This window comes from Chamaea fasciata, unplaced genomic scaffold, assembly GCF_029207755.1.
Source record: "Chamaea fasciata isolate MVZ Bird 193981 ecotype frontalis unplaced genomic scaffold, bChaFas1.0.hap1 SCAF_10, whole genome shotgun sequence".
Lineage (NCBI taxonomy): Eukaryota > Metazoa > Chordata > Aves > Passeriformes > Sylviidae > Chamaea > Chamaea fasciata.
Window position 1 is genome coordinate 4,200,395 of NW_027094095.1, and position 18,626 is coordinate 4,219,020.

The 18,626-nt window shown below is 51.8% G+C and overlaps 2 protein-coding genes across 5 annotated transcripts; both read left to right on the forward strand.

Moving 5' to 3' along the window:
- The first annotated feature begins 113 nt into the window (after positions 1-113).
- On the forward strand, positions 114-5,885 carry LOC136294901 (regulator of G-protein signaling 16-like). Of its 3 annotated transcripts, XM_066193091.1 has the most exons (6): positions 114-193; positions 1,381-1,482; positions 1,864-2,025; positions 2,157-2,218; positions 3,488-3,654; positions 3,954-5,885. In XM_066193091.1, exons 1-6 carry the CDS (start codon positions 114-116, stop codon positions 4,152-4,154), a joined length of 774 nt encoding a protein of 257 aa, XP_066049188.1. In that variant the 3' UTR covers positions 4,155-5,885. The 3 variants fall into 3 exon arrangements, with proteins under 3 accessions (XP_066049188.1, XP_066049186.1, XP_066049187.1); XM_066193089.1 differs by lacking the exon at positions 1,864-2,025; XM_066193090.1 differs by lacking the exons at positions 114-193; positions 1,381-1,482 and having other exon boundaries at positions 1,909-2,025.
- A 4,786-nt stretch (positions 5,886-10,671) lies between these two features.
- RNASEL (ribonuclease L) lies at positions 10,672-17,491 on the forward strand. Of its 2 annotated transcripts, none has more exons than XM_066192111.1 (8): positions 10,672-10,877; positions 11,972-12,096; positions 12,728-14,316; positions 14,633-14,721; positions 15,598-15,788; positions 15,890-16,010; positions 16,308-16,429; positions 16,944-17,491. In XM_066192111.1, the coding sequence occupies exons 3-8, from the start codon at positions 12,885-12,887 to the stop codon at positions 17,077-17,079; spliced, it is 2,091 nt and encodes a 696-aa protein (XP_066048208.1). In that variant the 5' UTR covers positions 10,672-10,877; positions 11,972-12,096; positions 12,728-12,884; the 3' UTR covers positions 17,080-17,491. The 2 variants fall into 2 exon arrangements, with proteins under 2 accessions (XP_066048208.1, XP_066048210.1); XM_066192113.1 differs by having other exon boundaries at positions 15,893-16,010.
- Positions 17,492-18,626: the final 1,135 nt, after the last annotated feature.

The following is an 18,626-nucleotide window of genomic DNA, read 5'->3' on the forward strand; positions in this document are numbered from 1 at the left end:
GATATAAAGCGCGGCTCGGCGCCGCTGTCGCAGCCGCCAGCACAGGGACCGCGGGGCAGGTGGTGCCGCACCGCCTGTCGTTCCCCGCTGCCACCCACCCCCGGGAGGAGCCGATGAGTTGCTGGATGCCCGGGTGCCCAGCTCTCAGCATGTGCCGGGGCTTAGCCGCGCTCCCCATCACTTGCCTGGAAAGGTAAGGCGCTTCTGGGAGGCAGAGGGCTCGCTGGAAAAGAGGCACCTGGACCAGCCCGTGCTGCTGCGGATGTGGTGTTAGGGCAGGAACCGGGGTGCAGGCCTCCAGGAAACACGCGGCCAGGTGATTTTGTTGTGGCTGCATCCCCTCTGCTCCCCTGGAGGGGAAACGAGCGGAGGGAGAGGAGGCTGGACAGGGCTGTACACACACACCAGGTTTTCTCCGGCTCTGCCTCTGCACAACTTGCTCCGAGTTGGCGGCAGCAGCAGGAGTGTTTTTGTCAACACGGTCGAACTGTTAAGTGACACGTCGCTCCTCCTGCAAAGCCCCACGCCGCCGGCTTGACATTTAAACCCTTCTTTTTGTACGAACGAGCCGCGGCACTCAGAGAGCGGCGGGGCCACCCTCCGCCTCGGGGACACCCTGGGGACGGACAGGAGCCGCTCCTCCTGCCCTGCTGCCGCAGACAGATCCCGCTAGGGAGGTGCCTCCTCCGTGCCCTGGCCGCGGAGCCGCCGGGACAGGCAGGAGCATCCCAGCCTCTGGCACAGGAGCATCCCAGCCTCTGGCACAGGAGCATCAGCGCTGCCGCCTCCTCCTAAGGGCATGGGGTAGGTGGATGGCGCTGGTGCGGAGCGCTGCCTTCTCCACGGCCTGGTGACAGGCTCCTGGGGACCCAGGGACACCCCAAAGAGGAGAGCAGGGGAGCAGCAGCCTGCCAGCAGCGAGATGCTCCCGCTCTGCCGAGCGGGAAGAAATCGCTGTGTTTTTCCAGCGGTTTGGGAGCAGCGGAGCGCTGCCGGGAGAGTGGGGTGGGAAAAGGAAGCAGGTGAGCTCCGGGGAGCTCGGGGGACTCCAGCTGGGTACTCGGCAGCTGCTCTGTTACCTGCCCCAGAGGAAAGAGCTCGTCGTGCTTTATATTCCATGTGTCTCTGCCTGGGAAGCGAGCAGGAGAAAACAGTCCCCCAGGCGTAATGCGCTGCCGAGCGCGGTTGCCAGGGAGCAGGAAAAGCAAGTGGGGAGCGTTTGTTTCACACACCAGAGAGCAAAGAAGTGGCTGGAGTAGGGGAGCGAGGGCTGTGCCCCCCAGCCCGTGGGGTGCAGCCCCTGCCAGCGGAGGGGGTGGCGGCAGCAGACCGATGGTGCAGCCATCCCACCTCTCCCCTTCCTCCCTCCCTCCCTTCCAGAGCCAAGGATCTGAAGACCCGCTTGGGCATCCTGCTTCATAAACCCGAGCTGGGACACAAGATCGGGAGCTCCAGCAAGCTGCAGCTGGGCTCTAGGCGCAGGTAAGGCCAGCACTGCTCTGCCCCGGGTTCAGGCCGGGCCAGGTCCCCGCGGAACAGCCTTTTCCGAGGGATGCTCCTGCCCATCTGCGCAGCTCCCCCTCCACATAGTCCCACCCAGGCGGGCCGGGAAGGCGGATCACTTCCCAGCTCCAGCGGTTATAAAATCCGACGGGGGAACGGATGCTCTGGCATTAGGCACAGAGCAGGGCCTTGGCAAAGAGGCAAGGAACCCGCGGGGCTCCTGCACTTCCTGGTGCCTCACGCCAGTGGCTGGGCTACCCCCGGGGAATGCAGGCAGCATTAAACACAGAACACTAAATACTGCTGCTGAGGGCAGGGGGTCTTCCTGCAGAGGAGGCTCTGCTGGAACGGCACCAGCAGAAAGGGAGCATTCCCTAGAGAACCTGCTGGACTTGCATCGGCAGGAAAGGGTTTTTCTGAGCATCCCCTAGAGAACCTCCTGGCCAGCAGCATGGAGCTGAGGTCGGGTGAGCCATCAGGGAAGCTAAAAGAAAGGGAGGAGAGAGGAAAGAGAGCCCACAGGTAATGGATATTGGCCTCTCCTTTGGTTTCCTGCCGAAAGCCGCTGTCTCCCGTTAACGGAGCTGCACAAGTGAAATGCTCCCACCCCTCACCGCTGGACAGCGAGCCTCACATCCTTTTGTCTTTTCCAGAGACTCCTCCCAAGAGGTGCTGGAATGGAGGGAGTCCTTTGACCAGCTCCTCAAGAGCAAAAGTGAGTAGCATCTTGTTTTCTTCTGCCGGTGAGAGCGTGTAGGACAAATGTACTTGTGGTGAGCTGTACGACTGAAGTCAGCGTACAAGGAAATCTCGCCTCCTCCTCAAATGAGGTGTTCTAGGATTTAGAAGGGGGCCCCTTTCCTGCCCAGATGTGAGGCACAGGGCTCATTGCCTGCCCCTTGAAGCCGTACCCTTTCCTCCAGGCTGGGTGTTTTTGGGGGGCAGAAGTGTTGTCTCGCTGCTGCCTTGGGACAGGAGCGTTGTCACGGGCATCCCACGAGGAGCAGCCCGCCAGGGGGAACGCCATGGTATTCCCAAACCGCCCCTTTCTCCACGCTCGGGAGAAGGCAGCGTCTGCTCTCGGTGTCTGGTGGAAACAGCGATGCAGCCACCTCCCCTCAGGCTTGTCCAAACAACTGCATTGCTGCCCTCTGTCTGTCTGACCTGTGCCTCCGGGGACGGCTCCTCCACAGGGAGAAGGAATTCAGCTGTTTTACTGAATAACCGTGGCCTTTCCCCCTTCTGATGTCAGCTGTGTGTCTGTGAGATGCTCTGTCCCTCTCCCTGTGCAGGCAGCTCCTCCAGACCCAGAGATGGGACCTGTTTTTTAGTCCCACACATGATCCCTCCCTTGCACTGGGCTCTGCACAATGGCAGAACCACCAAATTTTAATCCAAAAGTAGTTGTCTACCTTCAAAGCTCTTCCCCAGCCAGACAAAGTCCTTCCACAGCGCTAGTCTGGGGCCAAGTGTATTTTTTTTCCCCCCAGACTTCCTCACGTGCTGTGATGGCTAATGAGCATCTCCAGCTTTGTAACTTAATCCACCCTCCCAGCACAGCTTTGAAATGCTTGCTGCAATTACTCTCCCGCCCTCAGCATCTCGTTCCCCCCGGATCTCGGCTGAGAAATCAAACCCGAGGCAGCGCTGCTGGGCTCCTGCAGCGTTCCGATGCGTCAGCGCGCTCCTCCTTAGGTAGAATTAGCTCTTTTCCGAAGCTGTAAAGAAAATGCTCTGAGGCCTCATTACAGAAAGGTCAGATAAATAAAACCAGAGGATTACTTGTCTGTGGGAAAGGATTTTATTGGAGTCTAGAGGCCAATTAGCAGTGTCTCAGAGGGTGGAATTTGCCCGGAGGGAAAGGAAATCGGCAGATGTCACAGTCTGAGCTCCCAGGGCGATGCTGCTGCTCGCCAGGCAGTGTCTGCTGCTGGTCCTCTTCCTCCCTTCTGTCCCATTAACTGCTCTTCTGTCTCCTCCCCAGGTGGGGTAAACGCCTTCCACACCTTCCTGAAGACCGAATTCAGCGAGGAGAACCTCGACTTCTGGCTGGCATGCGAGGACTTCAAAAAGACCCGGTCGAAAACCAAGCTGGCCTCCAAAGCCAACAGGATCTTCGAGGAGTTCGTCCAAAGTGAGGCGCCCAGGGAGGTGAGAGCACTTTCTTTGGCACCCAATAGGGTGGGAAAAGAATAAAATATCCTGGTGGGCTTTATTAAAATGCTTTTGCATGAGGGGGAAGATGCGCTCTTGCTCATGAGAGCTTTGATTTCTAACACCGTGTGGTCCATCACAATTGGCTCGTTAACGTTGCAACAGAAATTGAGTCTAACCATGAAGGGATAGAAATGTTTGTGAGCGTCTTCACCCTCAGCTGAAGATGGATTACAAACAGTTTGTGTCCTCATACGGGAGAGGAGCTAACATTTGTGGGCGCGGCTGCCTTGCAGGTGAACATCGACCACGAAACCAGGGAGATCACCCGCAAGAACCTCTCGGGGGCCACCTCCGCCTGCTTCAACGAGGCCCAGGCCAAGACCCGCACGCTGATGGAGAAGGACTCCTACCCCCGCTTCCTGAAATCCGCCTCCTACCAGGACATGACCCGGCAGGCCGCCAGCCGCGGCTCCAGCAAGCGCTCACACACCTGAGCCCAGCCCCGGCGCGGCGGGGGGACCGGCCGGGGGACAGGCACGGGGTGGGACACGCTTGGCCAGGGCTGAGGCCCGTGTGGCCGGGTTTCGGCTGAAGTTCTGGAATTTTAACAGGATCCCCCAGCACGTGGAGCAGGACCCGGCGTTCCTCCCTCTCCAGGTGGGAGCCCGGAGCCTCCCCTTGCAGCTCGGCCGCTGCAGACGCAGAAAGGAATCGGGTTTGAGCTGCGAGCCCAGGGAGAGGAGATGGGATTCCCCCGAGCATCCGCAGCCGAAGAGGTCCCACCTGCTCTCTGACCTGCGGAATCCAGCACACGAGGCTGCCACTCCTGCTCGCAGGGAATGGCCGGGATAAAAGCCCCGAGGCGACCTGGCACTTTCAGCTGGAGGGATCCTGCACCTGCCTTCTCCTGATCCCAAGATCCTCCAGCTGTGTCCTGTGCATGCTCTGCATCGAAGCTTTCCACCTCCTTCCAGTGCAGTGGCGTTTTTATCCCTCGCTTGAGCTCCACGACCTTCAGATTGCACCCAATCTTAGGTCACGTGCGCGACGGTTTATTCCTATTATTGTTATTTATTTTATCGTTGTTGATATTATTATTATTACATCTGTATTTATTAGAGGAGCACTGCTGAAAGCACACACGCATGTCCCTCTCTCCGAGGAGCTTGTAAATTAAATTATTTTAGCTGTTGTAGCACTTAGCATGCCTCCCACCTTTTCTGTGTAATGATTTGAGAGGACCAGGCAGATTTGTAGCACAGCTGTGGAGCGAGGTACACCAATAGCAGCAGGGAGAGCTGCTAGAGGACCACAGAGGCAGTGCAAGGATACTTTGCAGCCCACGTTGCTGCCTCTCTCCCCTTAAAGATGTGGAAGGCACCGCAGCACACAGCAGCTTGTCCTAGGCAGGGAACAGAGAGGTCAGACAGGCATTTTGGTGAGAAACCTTATGGAAAAACTTGATTTTCACACGAGGGAGAGAAAACCCGGGGCTTTGCCTGGGTTTATAATCGGGCTTGGTGTTCCTTTGGATGCTGAAACCAGTCTGCAGCCACAGTACTTTAGCAGGAACCCGTGGAGTGAGAGAAGTCGGTGCCGAGAATTTAGTGACTCAGAGGGGTGGCAGGACACATCATCAGCCCAGACCTAAGGGCAGCTCTTCAGAAAGTCCCTCTCAGCAGGAAATTTGGGGTCCTGGAGAGGTGCTGATCCCACTTGGCAGCAATGGTGGCAGCAGCTGCCTGGGTGGGTGTTGTGCAGCCTGTGCTGGGATGTGCCACCGGCACTGCTCCCTGCTGAGGGCTGCTTTCCAGGGCTTCATTTATCCCTGAAGACCAAACCTGGAGATCCTTATCCCACTGGTACTCACTCCTTGCCAAGGGAACTCTCTTTCGCCCCCCCCCGTCTCAGCAACACCCAGAGCACAGCATCCTTTGGGCTTTTCACAGCTGCTTGAACAGAGCAAGGGACCAAGGACCAGTTTGGGGATGTTGCTCCGAGTCCTCTTCCACCATCCCCAAACTGGTCCCACCTCTGAGCCTCTGGCTGTTGTCCTGGCTGTGTTTACAGGGAGATACCAGCTGCTTTCTTATTTATTATTTATTTTTACAACTGGAACCACCCTTGCTGTGTTACTGAAGCGAGTGATGCACAATGGTCTGTTCTCATTGCCGACGTGACGTTGTCATTACAAAATAAAATTTAAAGAGAAGAATACCCTGACAGCATGGACTGGGTCTGTATTTCTTTCTTTTTTTTTTTGGTCGTGGACTTTCAATTAAATTTTACATTCTAATTCTGGATGCTTTGCAAAGCTGCTTGTGTTGGGTGACTCAGGGGGCATTTCCAGTTGCTTTAAAAGTGACAGTGTCAAGAGCCGAAAAGGAAGGGGGAAGACTTTTGAAGCATAAAGCTTTGTGGTATTTGGTTTATCAATAAAAACCAAACAGTTCATGGAAAGAAGGAAAGCAGAAGTGAAGTTTGGAATGCGTGAACTGCCAGGGTATTCAGTACTGCTTGCATTGCTCATCATTTCTGAGCCATTTACAGGACTACAGTTCCCAATATCTTCTCAGTCTTAGTAAAACACAAGTGTCTTAAAATTTACCTTAAAATTGTCTTAAAATTCTCAATTGCATTGAGAGGATGCATTTTTTTTTTCCAGGAAAAATCTGCTTTTGGGTCACTGACATAAATAAGACTTGATTTTTGTCAGTAACACACCTGATGATTGATTTCATTGACAAGGGGGAAACTGTCTGGTATCAGAGGGGTTATTAAAAACCATCCTATTTCTGTGCAGAGCGAGTTCCCTGGAATTCCCTGGGAGGGATGGGGAGGGTTGCATGGAAAAAGCTTTCCATGGAAGCACCCAGGGCTGCCTGTGACAACACATGGGGAGGAGTACCCCAGTGCAGCTCCAAGAAGTGCTTGGAATAAAAAACCCCAACCGAAATATCGGTTTTATTTCAGTTGCCTTCTTTCTATTTATTGCGTGTTCTGGCAGCCAAAATTAACTGGCCTGCGTCAGCGGAGGAGAGCGTGAGGGGACTGCCGAGGAGGAGCTGGAATCACTGGAATCACGGGGGAATAGCTCGGGAATATGCATCTTCCAAGGTGTTACTATGAGCACAAGCCACCCCCTGCCATTCAGACGCATTTCACAAGCACCTGCAGCTGCAACAGAACCTCCTGTCCCCTGTGACACAGCCATGCAGGGTGCAGGGATCACCAGGCACTGCGGAATACATCGACTCTGCTCCACCCCCGCCTGTCCAGAGGAAAAAGCAGGTTGAGCTTCCCCTCACCTTTCATTTCCTTTGAAATTAAGCATGGCCTTGTCTTACAAGCCAGGTGATTTGGGATCATAGCAGTTTGCATCTCTATCTGATCTTTGTCCGTGGCAGAGGCAAGAAATGAGCTGAAAAGTATCCAGGAAATATTTAAATTACTTGTCAGCAAAGAGAGCAGTAAAGCAGACTAGAAGTAGCTAGAATCAAAAATAATGTTGTTGTTGCCTTTCTTTTTTTTTTTTTTAACCGCAGCTTCTGAATGAAAAATACGGATACTCTGTCTTGCACACCTTGAAGTTAATTTAAAACTGACTCTCCATTTAAAAAAAAATAAACAGGCCAACAACGACACCAACAAAATAAAGAAGTAACAAAAATATCGGAGTAAAACCTTTTTGAGCTTTCATTGGAAGGAAATGTGAGGCTGTGCCTGTCATTGCTGCATCAGGCACGGCCCAAGCTGAGCCTCGGCCTCGATGGCAGCTCTCAGACCCCACAGCTGATCCTGAACGATCCCATTTGCAGCCCAGCTTCCTCGGAGATGCATCCCAAAGAGAAAACCCAGTCACTAAAAGCAAGCCTTGCATCCAGCTGTGGCTGCTGCCAAAACCCAGTGGTAAGACAACAAAACCTTAAAGCCTCGGGGTGGGAATGGGGGGGGGGAGGATTAAAAAAACCCCCAAAAAACCCAAACCACAAAACCACATTTGAGAAAGAGGAGCCAAAGCTTCCCTCGGCCTGCTGTGGTCATTCCCAATAAACCTCGGCTGAAGTTTCCCAGGGTTTGCAAATTTGGAAGCAGCTGAGGGGATTTGAGCTCTGGGGAGCCACCGTGGGGGCTGGCACTGCCCTGCCCTCCAGGCTGTGAACACAAACTTGCTCCGAGGCCAGGTTTCCATGAGCCAGGAGGGGGGGGGGGGGGGGTTGGATTTATTTGGTGGAAGGAAAGCCATTTCCCCGTGCCCTGGGAGCTGCAGCATTCCCAGCAGCAGCTCAGCCAGAAGGTCCCTGATCCAGTGGGACCAAGCAGTTTTGGGGTGATCTTAGGACGCGGATGCAGGAGTGCACTAAGACAAGGATTCAGGCTGGTGCATTTGCAGATATTTAAGTGTGGCAATCCTGAGCTTTCATTTTCCATGGACACACACAGGTGACAACAGGCTGTATATGTGTGCATCCCTGATTTATTCCTCTTTTCAAAGAAAGGCCACGAAGGAACGCTGTCCAATGCCATCTGCATGTGTTTTTGGAGGGAGCTGAGCAGCAGAGAGGATGCACTGAGCCATTCCAAACACGCCAAACGCCTCACCCCGTGCTCTGCCAGCCCCAGGGCAGCCAGCAGGGAGGGAGCAGCTGGATGGCATCGCTCTGCAGCTTCCACTTCAAGGCCTTTGGCTGAACTGAAGTGCCAGAACTCACAGCTGATGTGAGTGTTCCCACTGAGCCTGAGCGGTCCCCCTCGCCCTCCCCTGACACGGCAGCTGAATGCCAAGGTTGCACAAGGATTTGTGCCCCTGGGCTGCCTCGGGAGCTGAGAAAAGAATGAGAGAGAGTTTTCATGCTTTCTGCTGCTGCTGGGGTGTGCAGCCCTCCTGCCTCCCCGGGGCTGGGCTGCCTGTGCTGCAGGGGAGCTGGGACATGGTGCAGCCACAGCCTGGGGGCAAGGATGGGGATGAGAAACAGAAATGGGGAGAAATCCTGATGGAGATCCACCTGCTCTCCTTGGGAAAGGCATTTCTAAGCTCAGGTCCTCAGCCTGGTTCGTGCCTGACCTATTTGGGCTGCTCTGGGCTGTTTTAAATGGATCTGCCCTGCCCTCCTTGCCCAGGGACTGGGATGTGCTGCCCTCTTGGTGAGATCCCTGCCTGCCTCGCTGTTGCCCTCACCTCTCCTTCCCTGCTGGCAAAAATTTCTTTTTTGGTGGTGATAAGGATTGAGCAGCAGTCTGAAAAACTAGAAGATGAAGTTTAAAAAATGTAAAAATACTCCATGAAAGGCACAGATAATGAGGGATGTGGTTCAGTGGTGAACCTGGCGGTGATGGATGATGGTTGGGCTCAACGATTTTGGAGGTTGGACTCGACGACCTTGGAGGTCTTTTCAAACCTAAATGGTTCTGTGAGAAGAGGTTGATGGGCCTCCATGGGTAGCATCACCTGCCATCCTTCTGTGGACTATTTTCCAGGGTTGTCTTCCAGCACTGGAAGTCACATCGGCATGGCCAAGCACATAAACTCTGGGATATTCCCACTTGGAAATATAATAGGGAAAGCACGTGAAGGGAACATGGAGAAAAAAACCTCATCCTACTATTCATAGCTCCTTTAAAAAATTATTTTGCCCTTGGCAGGCAGTTCTTGTTGCCACATTTTGCCTCGTGTCTATTTGTGGCTGCTGGGAGGACAAGGATTCTCGGGAGATGTCATCTCAGGGGAAGGGATGCAAAAATGGGTGTAAGTCCATCAGAATGGGGGAAAAGGGAGATTTGTTTAGCTATGCCCTGGATTCCCCTGCTGTCTGTGTCTCAGCAGCTCATCTCCTGAGTCCCTGGGTGCGTGGGAGCAAATAACGACTCTGCAGATGTACAAATACAGCAGGAACTCCATAACCCGGAGGCTACAGAATGGTGGTGGAGAGGAGCTCAGTTACTCCCCTGCTTTAGAAAACCTTTGAGACCCTGTCATTCCCTGGAAACTGTCTGTTGCAGGGACTCAGAGTTTAAACTTACGGCTCTGCGAAAAACAATTTGGATCAGGAAAGCGCTACCAGCAAACCCTTCTTGGCTGGGATACAGGCACAGGACACTCCTGCCACAGCCCTGCTGGCTGCAAACACCTCATTCCCACCGCCACAGGGTTTTGGGTTCCTACCATCCTAGGCATTTTCATCTTCCCACCATAAGATAATAAATGACTTTAATTAAAACAGCAAGCTGAAGTAGGCTTTTGTACTTGGCTGGGTGGGCGAGGTGATGCTGTTATATTGGCTTTTTTTTTTTAATGTCTTTTGGCTTTTTTTGGATGTCTTCACTGCCTTTGAAGCTGAGATGTGCCCTTGCTCTGGTTGTTTGTCTGTTTTTGCAGCCTGCAAATGGGTACTTGAACACCAGCAGCTGCAGCCACAGCCCTGCTCAAACTCTGGGAGAGATCCTTCCTGTGAATTAAAACGAGATCCTGACAGCCTTGAGACAGATTGGAGGTTGCTCCCAGAGTTTTCAGTCTCTGTCCCTGTGGGGCTGTGTCAAGGTCTCCTGGGGCAGCACAAACCCTCCAGAATCCCATGCAGAGACCGTGGGATGTTCCCAGACCCTGTGGATGCTGCGGGAAGCAGGATACCCAACACCACAGTGAGGTACAGGGCTGTGACTCCTGCAGAGGCAGAGCTTAGTGAAAGCTGGCCTGGAGATGTGGGCCAGCAGTGCAGGCATCCACAGGGATTGGGATATCCGTGAAAAACGTGCAGGGCTGCACCCACCCAACCCTTTCAAGGCTTTTCCGTGCCCTTGTGCCATGTCTCTGTGTCCACAGGAAGATCCTCTGTTTGTGCCGTGTGCCAAGGCACTATGGAAAGTCGGGAATGATTGGATTGACACAATTCCAGCCCTGAGCTGAATCCTGCCGCTGGCACAGCCCAGGGAAGCTGCCTGGGGGAGTTGCACAGGCTCTGCTGAGCTCATCTCACGTCACAGGGCAGTGAAGGAAACTGGGTGGGACTACACAGCCCGGGCTACTCCGTGTATTTCCTGCTCAGGCTTACCGGGCAGAAAAGGAAGACCTGGAGCAGCAGGCTGACTGTTTACACAGAGCTGCCTACAAGGAGCAGGGTGCCACGGTGCCCAAGCAGTGAGGAGCCCACAGCTCAGCGATTCCCTGGCTGTAATTGAGCAGCATTTAGTTCTCTCACGTGGATGGATTTACCAAAAAGGTGAGGAAAAGCTTAAAACGAAGCCCCAGATGTCCGCCAGTCCACACCCCCTGATGCATTCCATGCCTGCACGCCTTCAGCTTCTGAAACACTGCTGAGCAGACGTTTCTAAACAGGGTCTGGGTCCATGGGGAGAGCACTTTGCTCATGACTTCTCTGCTGCCTGCTGGAAAAAAGGCTGCCAAACACCTCCCCCAGAAGCCCACCATCTGATGAGTTTCTGCGTGGGGCCAGAGTGGTTTTAGCCCCACTAAGGTGTATCGAGCTCTGAGGGTTGCCAGCAGCCTCTCAGAAATAAGAATAATGAGCGAGACGGCTGATCGGAGGGGTTTGGAAAAAGCAAAAAGGTTTTAATTAAGGAGAAAATAAGAAACTATGCACAACAAAAGAATAAAAGCCGTGCACAGTGCAGGGAGGTCCCCTGCATCTGCTAAGACACCCCGGAAATGCACTGAGAACCTCCGCGCTCTCTCTTAAGTATTCAACGATCCAGGAGGGGTTTTTTTGCATGCTGCCAAATAGAAAACAGATTCAGGAACAGCTGAGGAACAGCTCAGGGATCCAACAGATGCTTTTGTCCTGGCACTGGGCTGATGATGGTGAAAGGAGCACGGAAGTTTCTGGTTCTTTTTCCTTAAAAGTTCAGGGGTGAAACTTAAACTCTTTTCCTGATAAAGGAACACCTGTTAAGGTGTGAGGGGTGCAGTGCAACAAGCATCCTCCTGCAAGTGGATAAAAACCTTCCTTCCTGGCAGGGGCCAGCACATTTTTGGGGAGCCCTTGCTTGGCTGTGTCGTTGTGGGTGGCAGCAGGCGGGGCTGGGTGACACATCGGCACAGGCAGACGAGATCAAAAGTCAGTGGGGCGGGGACAGAAATATTTAAACATTTCCTGGAGTACAAAGCTCCAGTCCCCTGGAGGAGGAGGAGGAGGAGGAGGAGGAAGGAGCTCAGCCCCTCTCCTCCCCCCTCCCTGGAGTTTTACCATCCTGGCAGGGGGGAGGAACTCGAGCCCCACCGTGCCCAGGGGATGCTGTGCTGCTTTTCGGGCCAGGAATGTAACACTGTTTATTTCTTTTTCCTGTGCGGCAAAAGGTACAGAAATTAATACAAGGAAATGAAATACATCTAAATCGATGAATTACTGTGTTTATTTCCTGCTGGGCAGGGAAATAAACCATCCAAAACCCGATCTTTGGCTTTCCTGAGGGAAAATTCAGGTAAGTTTATACTTTGCTTTTCTACCTTAGGACTTTTCTATCCCTTTCGTGATTTGCTTGGGTAATTTATTTCCAGTTCGGCTTGTCAGGAATAACTCCTGGAAGTGCTAATCAGGAAATGGGTATTGGAGCCCCACTTTTTCTAGATACCAGACAGGTAAATTAAATCCTACCTGATCAATCCCCTAACGTGGTGAAAAGCGTAGGAGAGGCTTCCTGTTAGGCAGGCTCTCCTCGTGGCCTGTAGAAGCAGGAGGGATTAAGCCTGGCCCTCTGTCTCACCCCAGGTGTTGGATCAGGGGCAGTCAGGACTGCGTGGGGTTGCCATCCAAAGCTGAAGGGCAGTGCCCATCTCCAGCTGACACCGTGGCTGGGGGATGGCTTGCCAGGAAACCTGTGACGAGTCTGAGATGACACTCACAGCAAAGGCAGCAGGGACACCTCCCTGGGCCGTGAGAGGGGCTGGGGCCAGGCAAGGAAACAAGGAGCCCGTGGGTGCTAAAGCTGTGCTTCTCTCCAGGCCTTGACTCTCCTGGCTGGCACTGGCATTGCTGTCCTCAGGATAGGACATGGAGTGCAAGTGGTGAGGTTTCACAGGCTAATAAAGCAATCTTTCCTGTTCATTAATCAGGTGAGGACCACAGAGCCCATAAAACTGCACCTGATGGGTTTCAGCAGCCACTCCCAGCGCATCCCCTGCTCGGAAGGCACTGAGCACTGCACCTCTCCCACCCTCCTGTGGATCCCTGCCTTCTGCTACTGACCCCAGAGCTCTCCCTCAGACCACCATGGAGCTCCCAGCTCACAACCAGGCCTCCAGCCCTCCCGGCACGAAGGCAGCAGAAGCCCTTAACTCCGAGTTAAATGCTGCTGTGAAGTACGGGGATAAGGAAGCTGTGCTGGAGCTGCTGGAGCGAGGGGCAGATGTGAATTCCAAGGTAGACAGTGGCTGGACACCCCTGCAGACCGCAGTGCAAACCAGGGGGGAGGACCTGGTCCGGCTTCTGCTGGACAGGGGAGCTTCCCTGCACGCCAGGAAGGACAACGGTGGCACTGCATTTACTGAGGCAGGGATAAGAGGGGACGTGGGGATCCTGCAGCTCCTCCTGGAGCGAGGGTCAGACATTAACGACCGGGACATCAACGGATTCACAGCGTTCATGGAGGCTGCGTGGTACGGGAAGGAGGAAGCCTTGAGATTCCTGTACAGCAGAGGGGCAGAGGTGAATCTGAGGAGGGAGACCAGTGAGGAGAAAGCCAAGCTGCACAAAGGAGGTGGCACGGCGCTGATGGACGCTTGCAGGGAGCGCCACTTCTCGGCTGTGAAAATCCTGGTCCAGGAGATGGGGGCTGATGTGAACATCCGTGACAACAGAGACAGGAACGCCTTGATCCACGCCCTAAAGAAGGGTTCGGACAAAAAAAGGTACCAGTCAGCTGTGTCCATAGTCCGCTTCCTGCTGGAGCATGGTGTGGATGTGAAGAGCAAGGATGAATGTGGGAAAACCGCCCTCATCCTGGCTGTTGAAATGGAGAGCCCGGAGCTGGTGATGGCTTTGCTGGAGAAGGATGAGCTAGACATTGATGACGTGGATGAGGAGGGCAACACAGCCCTGATGGTGGCTGTGGAGAAAGGTGACTACGAAATAGCAAAGCTGTTGTGTGAAAAGGGAGCGAGGACTGATCATGGGAACCTGCTGGCAGTTGCAAGGAGAAATCGTTCCCTTAGCATGGAAAACCTTCTTCGTGAGCACAAGGCCGAGCTTGTTTCAGAAACCCCCAGAGAGTGGGAGCCAAACAGCAAACGCTGGAGGGCCCAGCTGAAAAAACTCGATCAAATGTATCGCCCCATGATTGGCAAACTGAAGATATTTCCGTACATCGAGCAGAAAATTCAGGATGGCATCTACCTCGGGCTCCACGGAGGGACAGAGGTAGCAGTGAAGATAACCCGCAGTGCAGAGGGTAACAAAGAGAAAGCGTTCTTGGAGGAATGTTCTCACTGCGAGCATCTACTGAAGCTCTTCCAGTCTGAGAAGGAAAAAGACTGCATGTACTTGTGCTTCCCACTCTGGGAGAAAAACCTCCAGGAACACCTGCAGGACCCTGAAGGCCAAAAGGATTACAAAGCTGCTCTGAAGATGATCTTCCAGGCACTGAGGGAGCTGCACTCCCTCAGATTTGCTCACCAGGATCTACAGCCCGGGAACTTCGTCATAGGTTACGTTTTTCTTTCTTTATGTTTTCATTTTGCTTTCCTTGTAGTTTAGAGGAGAAGGTGCCTCACAGCTGTTTGTAAAAGTAGAGATATCTTTGTGCTGAACGGGATGGCTTTAGATCTCCTCTTTGAAGAAGTACAGATACGTTCACAGAGAGAACAACCTTACATATCTCACTGGGGCTCTGCAGGCAGATCAACCCATCACAGATGCCTTCAGAGAAATGCTCTTTAGAGAAGAGGTCATCCAGAAGTCAGCAACGGACCGTATGAAGGTTTGCTACTTTTATTTACTAACAATTCCTCTTATTTCCTCAGATTTAGGTGGCAAAATCTACTTGGCGGACTTTGATAACAAAAGAAGGTCGATCGTAGGCCAAGAGGAACTTGTATACTCAGATTTAAAGGCAAGTTCTCTGTGAACCAACCTATGGTTTAAAATTTTGGGTGCTCTGTAGCTGCGGGTCCCAGGGAAAGGCTTCTTGCATTTAGAAAATGCCTTGATTTGTGGGGAAGCCTGTGCAGCGACAGATGTTGCACTGGAGCAGTGTTGGTTTGGATGCCCGTCCCCTCTGTCCTTGTGCACACAGCCTCGAGGTTTGTGCTGGGAGTGTGTTTTACACTTCTGACCACCTGCAGGGCCTGGGGAGGTGAGTCGTTGGTGTGATGGTTCTGGCTTCTTTTTCTCTGCCAAGGTTGGGATTAATACACAGGAGTCATCGTTTCGTGTTTGGACTTGGATATTTATTATTTCTTATCTATATCACAGTCTCACGACCCGTGAGCTCTAACTAGCAAGTTAGAGAACAGAGGTAAAATGGACTGCTTCTAACTCTTTCCAAGGTGATTTAAGTGCTAATAATGAGGTGACATCTATATTATTTATATTTCTGGCCCAATAATGACCTCCCAAGGCCCACAATGCGAACCTTTCCCACCCAGTTACAGAAAACCACCCAAACCCATGAAGAAGAAGGAAAAAGAAGGTGAAAAAGGAGTTAGACAACGCCCAAAGTCCTCCATCTTGCCCCACACATTACTATATACTAAAATCTAAAATCTAAGTTTTTCACCCTGTGAGATCACTAAACAATACTATTCCAACTACACACCCCCAACCCCAGTGCCATCACTCAATTCAGAAGACTGTCCCATGGTCTCAAGTCAAATGTGGTCCTTGCTTGAAGGCTAATGTCTTTTAGAACAGAAAGCCTGAAATTTTCAGCCTCCAGAGTTCCAACACATTGGGTTGGAAGCTGGGTGCCTGTGATGTCTCTTTGCAGGCCCTGGGCAGGCTCGTGCTCTACGTTTTAACAGGGGGTAGAAAACCCCTAGAGCAAGTTGGGATCAAGGATTTGGCTTCCAATTCCCCAGATTACACAGAGGCTCTGGACCTTGTACAAAGCCTGTCCTCTCGTGATGAACGAGGCTTGGAAGGGCTGAGCAGACATCCCTATTTCTGGAGCAATCAGAGGTAAGTCCTGGGAACACAAAGGAGGTGGAATTTTGGTGCTGGAATTGCCTGTAGTGCTGGGAACTGTCCCATTGCAGCTAATGAGGCTTCTCGTCCCACAGCAGGTTCAACTTTCTGAAGACTATATGGAATACAATCAAAGACTACCCAAACCGAAGAAGTGTTTTTCAGGATCCTAATGTCACTAGGAAAACTTCTCCGTATCCACGGTGGACCAAAATGGTAATCCTCTTCAATTTGGATTGGTATCAGGTTTGAGCTAGACATTCAGGCAGAAGATTTTTCCGAGTGTTCCAGGGGCTCTTGTTTAAAAATGGAACTGGAAAAAGCAGCCCCACATGAAATACAGACAACTGGGAAAAACAATTCAGTTGAAGGCATGTTGATGCTAAAGGGAGCTCTGCTAACTGGGGTGATAAAAGGGGTTGATCATTCTTGAATTGGCTGGCAAAACCTTCAAGGTCTATTGGTTTTTGTAGGGTGTGAAAGGCAGGGAATAATCTGTGTGCTTTCTTTCAGATTGACAAAGATGTTTTACACATCATGAAAAATCCTGGGAATGGAAAACTATTCAAATACAGAGATGATGTCACCGACCTCCTGAGGCTCATGAGAAACATGGATGAACACAAAGATGAAAGGTACGTGTTCCCATCCTTGCCCCTGCCATGGGTGCATAGAATCAGAGAATATCCTGAGCTGGAGAGGACCCACAAGGATCACCAAGTCCTGTCTTTGCCCAGGACAAGCCCAAGAATCCCCACCATGTGCCTGAGAGAGCTGTCCAAAGTGAAAGGCAGATGGAGATGCTGGAGGAAAAAACAAACAAAAAAACCTCCCCAAAACAAACAAACAACCCCCCCACCCTGCAAAAAACAAAACCAAAACAAAAATACCAACAAAAAAACAAACCAAAAAACAAAACAAAACTATAAAACCCCCCAAAACAACAACAACAACAACAAAGAAAAAGAGGAAAAAAAAGAATTGAGGAGTAGAAAAGTTGCAGCTCTGGGGTTTCTAGGAAGCCTTGAGTCTTATCTGTGCTGTGTTATCAGAAAACCTCTGGAATAGCTTTTTCTCTGTAAGGGCACACTAGAATACTGACCCCTTGGACAAGCTTTAAAAATCCTGTTTGCTTTTGTTCTCTTTCAGGATCAGCAACAAAATAGGAGACTATGCTGAGTATTTCCTGAAGGTTTTTCCAAAACTTACCATCTATGTGTACAACAGTTTACGCCAGAACCCCTCGTGCAGTCACTTAGCAGACTTCCAGGACCATTCTCTGTAGGATGTCGCTGCCTCCTGTCCTATGTCTGATCCCACCACCACTCCTTTTATTTCTTATTTATAAACCTGCAAATGAGCTGAAGATGTGGGTAAGGAGATGGGATAAAGGGAGAGTGTGTGGAGGACTTAAATTAGGAAAGACCCCAAAGAGTTTGGTGTAACAACCATGAGCTTTGGATGCTCTGATTTGCACTGTGATTATATGTTGCTTATGGAACTGTTTTGCAGCTGTTGAAAAGGTTGAAAAGCTGTTGAAAAAAGATGGGTTTTGTGGTTTGTTTCGGTTTTGGATTTAGTTGTTGATTTTTTTGTTTTGTTTTTATTTTTCTGTTTTGTTTTGTTTTCACATTGGGATTGTTATTCTTTCAATGACCCCACGGACAAACAAACTTGAAATGAACTTGACTAGAAAACTGACTCTGCTCTCCTTTAGGAATGGGGTTCCCCCATCCCCTCTGCACAGGATGAGAGGTTCTGCACCACTGTCAAAGCATCACTTGCATCAGTGGTCCTGCCTTGGATCAAAGCTCTTTCTGAGGGTCCTGGGAACCTTTTAAATACATTATGGAAGTTAGACTACACAACTGCTGATGAGAAAATCCAACCAGGAGAATGCTGACTCCTCTCGTGCCAATATTTTTGTGTTTTTTTACCTTTCCTCCCTGCTCTTTATTTTTGTCCCTTGCTCACTGTGCCTTTCTCATGCCCAGAAGGCAGGAGGACACCCAGAGATGCGTGCTCAGGTCTCAGCAGTGGGGGGAGCAGGGGGCTATGGGGTGCCCTGTGCCACGGCAGCATTTCTGCTCTTGCATGAAGAGAAGTGAGGCCGTGGGCCGGGCTCCTCCAGCCGCCCGTAAAATGCCACATTTCCAGCATTTCTGTGTGACTTTTGCAACTTCTTCCACACTCCGCTGTTTCACTGAAGGGCTGCGACTCCAAAGGCAGGAGCAGGGCTTAAACCCAGGGAGGCTGTGAGTTATCTCTCTGGGGAAATCTGTCTGCTGGGAAGAATTTCCAGGGACTTCTCCTGTTGCCAGAGAAGAAACCTGATCCATGCCGGGCATCTGCAGAGCAGATTGCTCCCGGAGCATCGGAAGGAATGCAGGACTGGAAACAAGGCTGGGGGAAACACCAGGTTGCCTCTCCCAGGAGGATGGGCCGGTGAGACTCCAGGCAGGATGGAAAACTGGTGGGCAGTGCTGAAGCTGGGTGGCGTGGCAGTGTCTGGGGCACGCCTCGAGGATGGATGGAGGTGTCCTGGGGAGCTGGGGGCAGAACCAGCTGCCAAAATTAGTGCTGTGGGATGTCCCAGCCTGTCCCAGGCCCAACGAGTGGAGGGAGACGCTGGGATACAAATCCCTCTGAGCCTCATCCACGCAGGCTCAGAAGCACTGAGAAATGTGAGGGCTGAATTAAGACCTTCAGAGAAACTAAAATATACAAATCCACACAGACATGAGGTAGAATGAAAGTTTAGTTTTAAATAAGTAGAAAGTCCTTTAAGTGCCTTAAGCAAATAGGAAACTGTATTAGTTAGCAAGAAAAAGC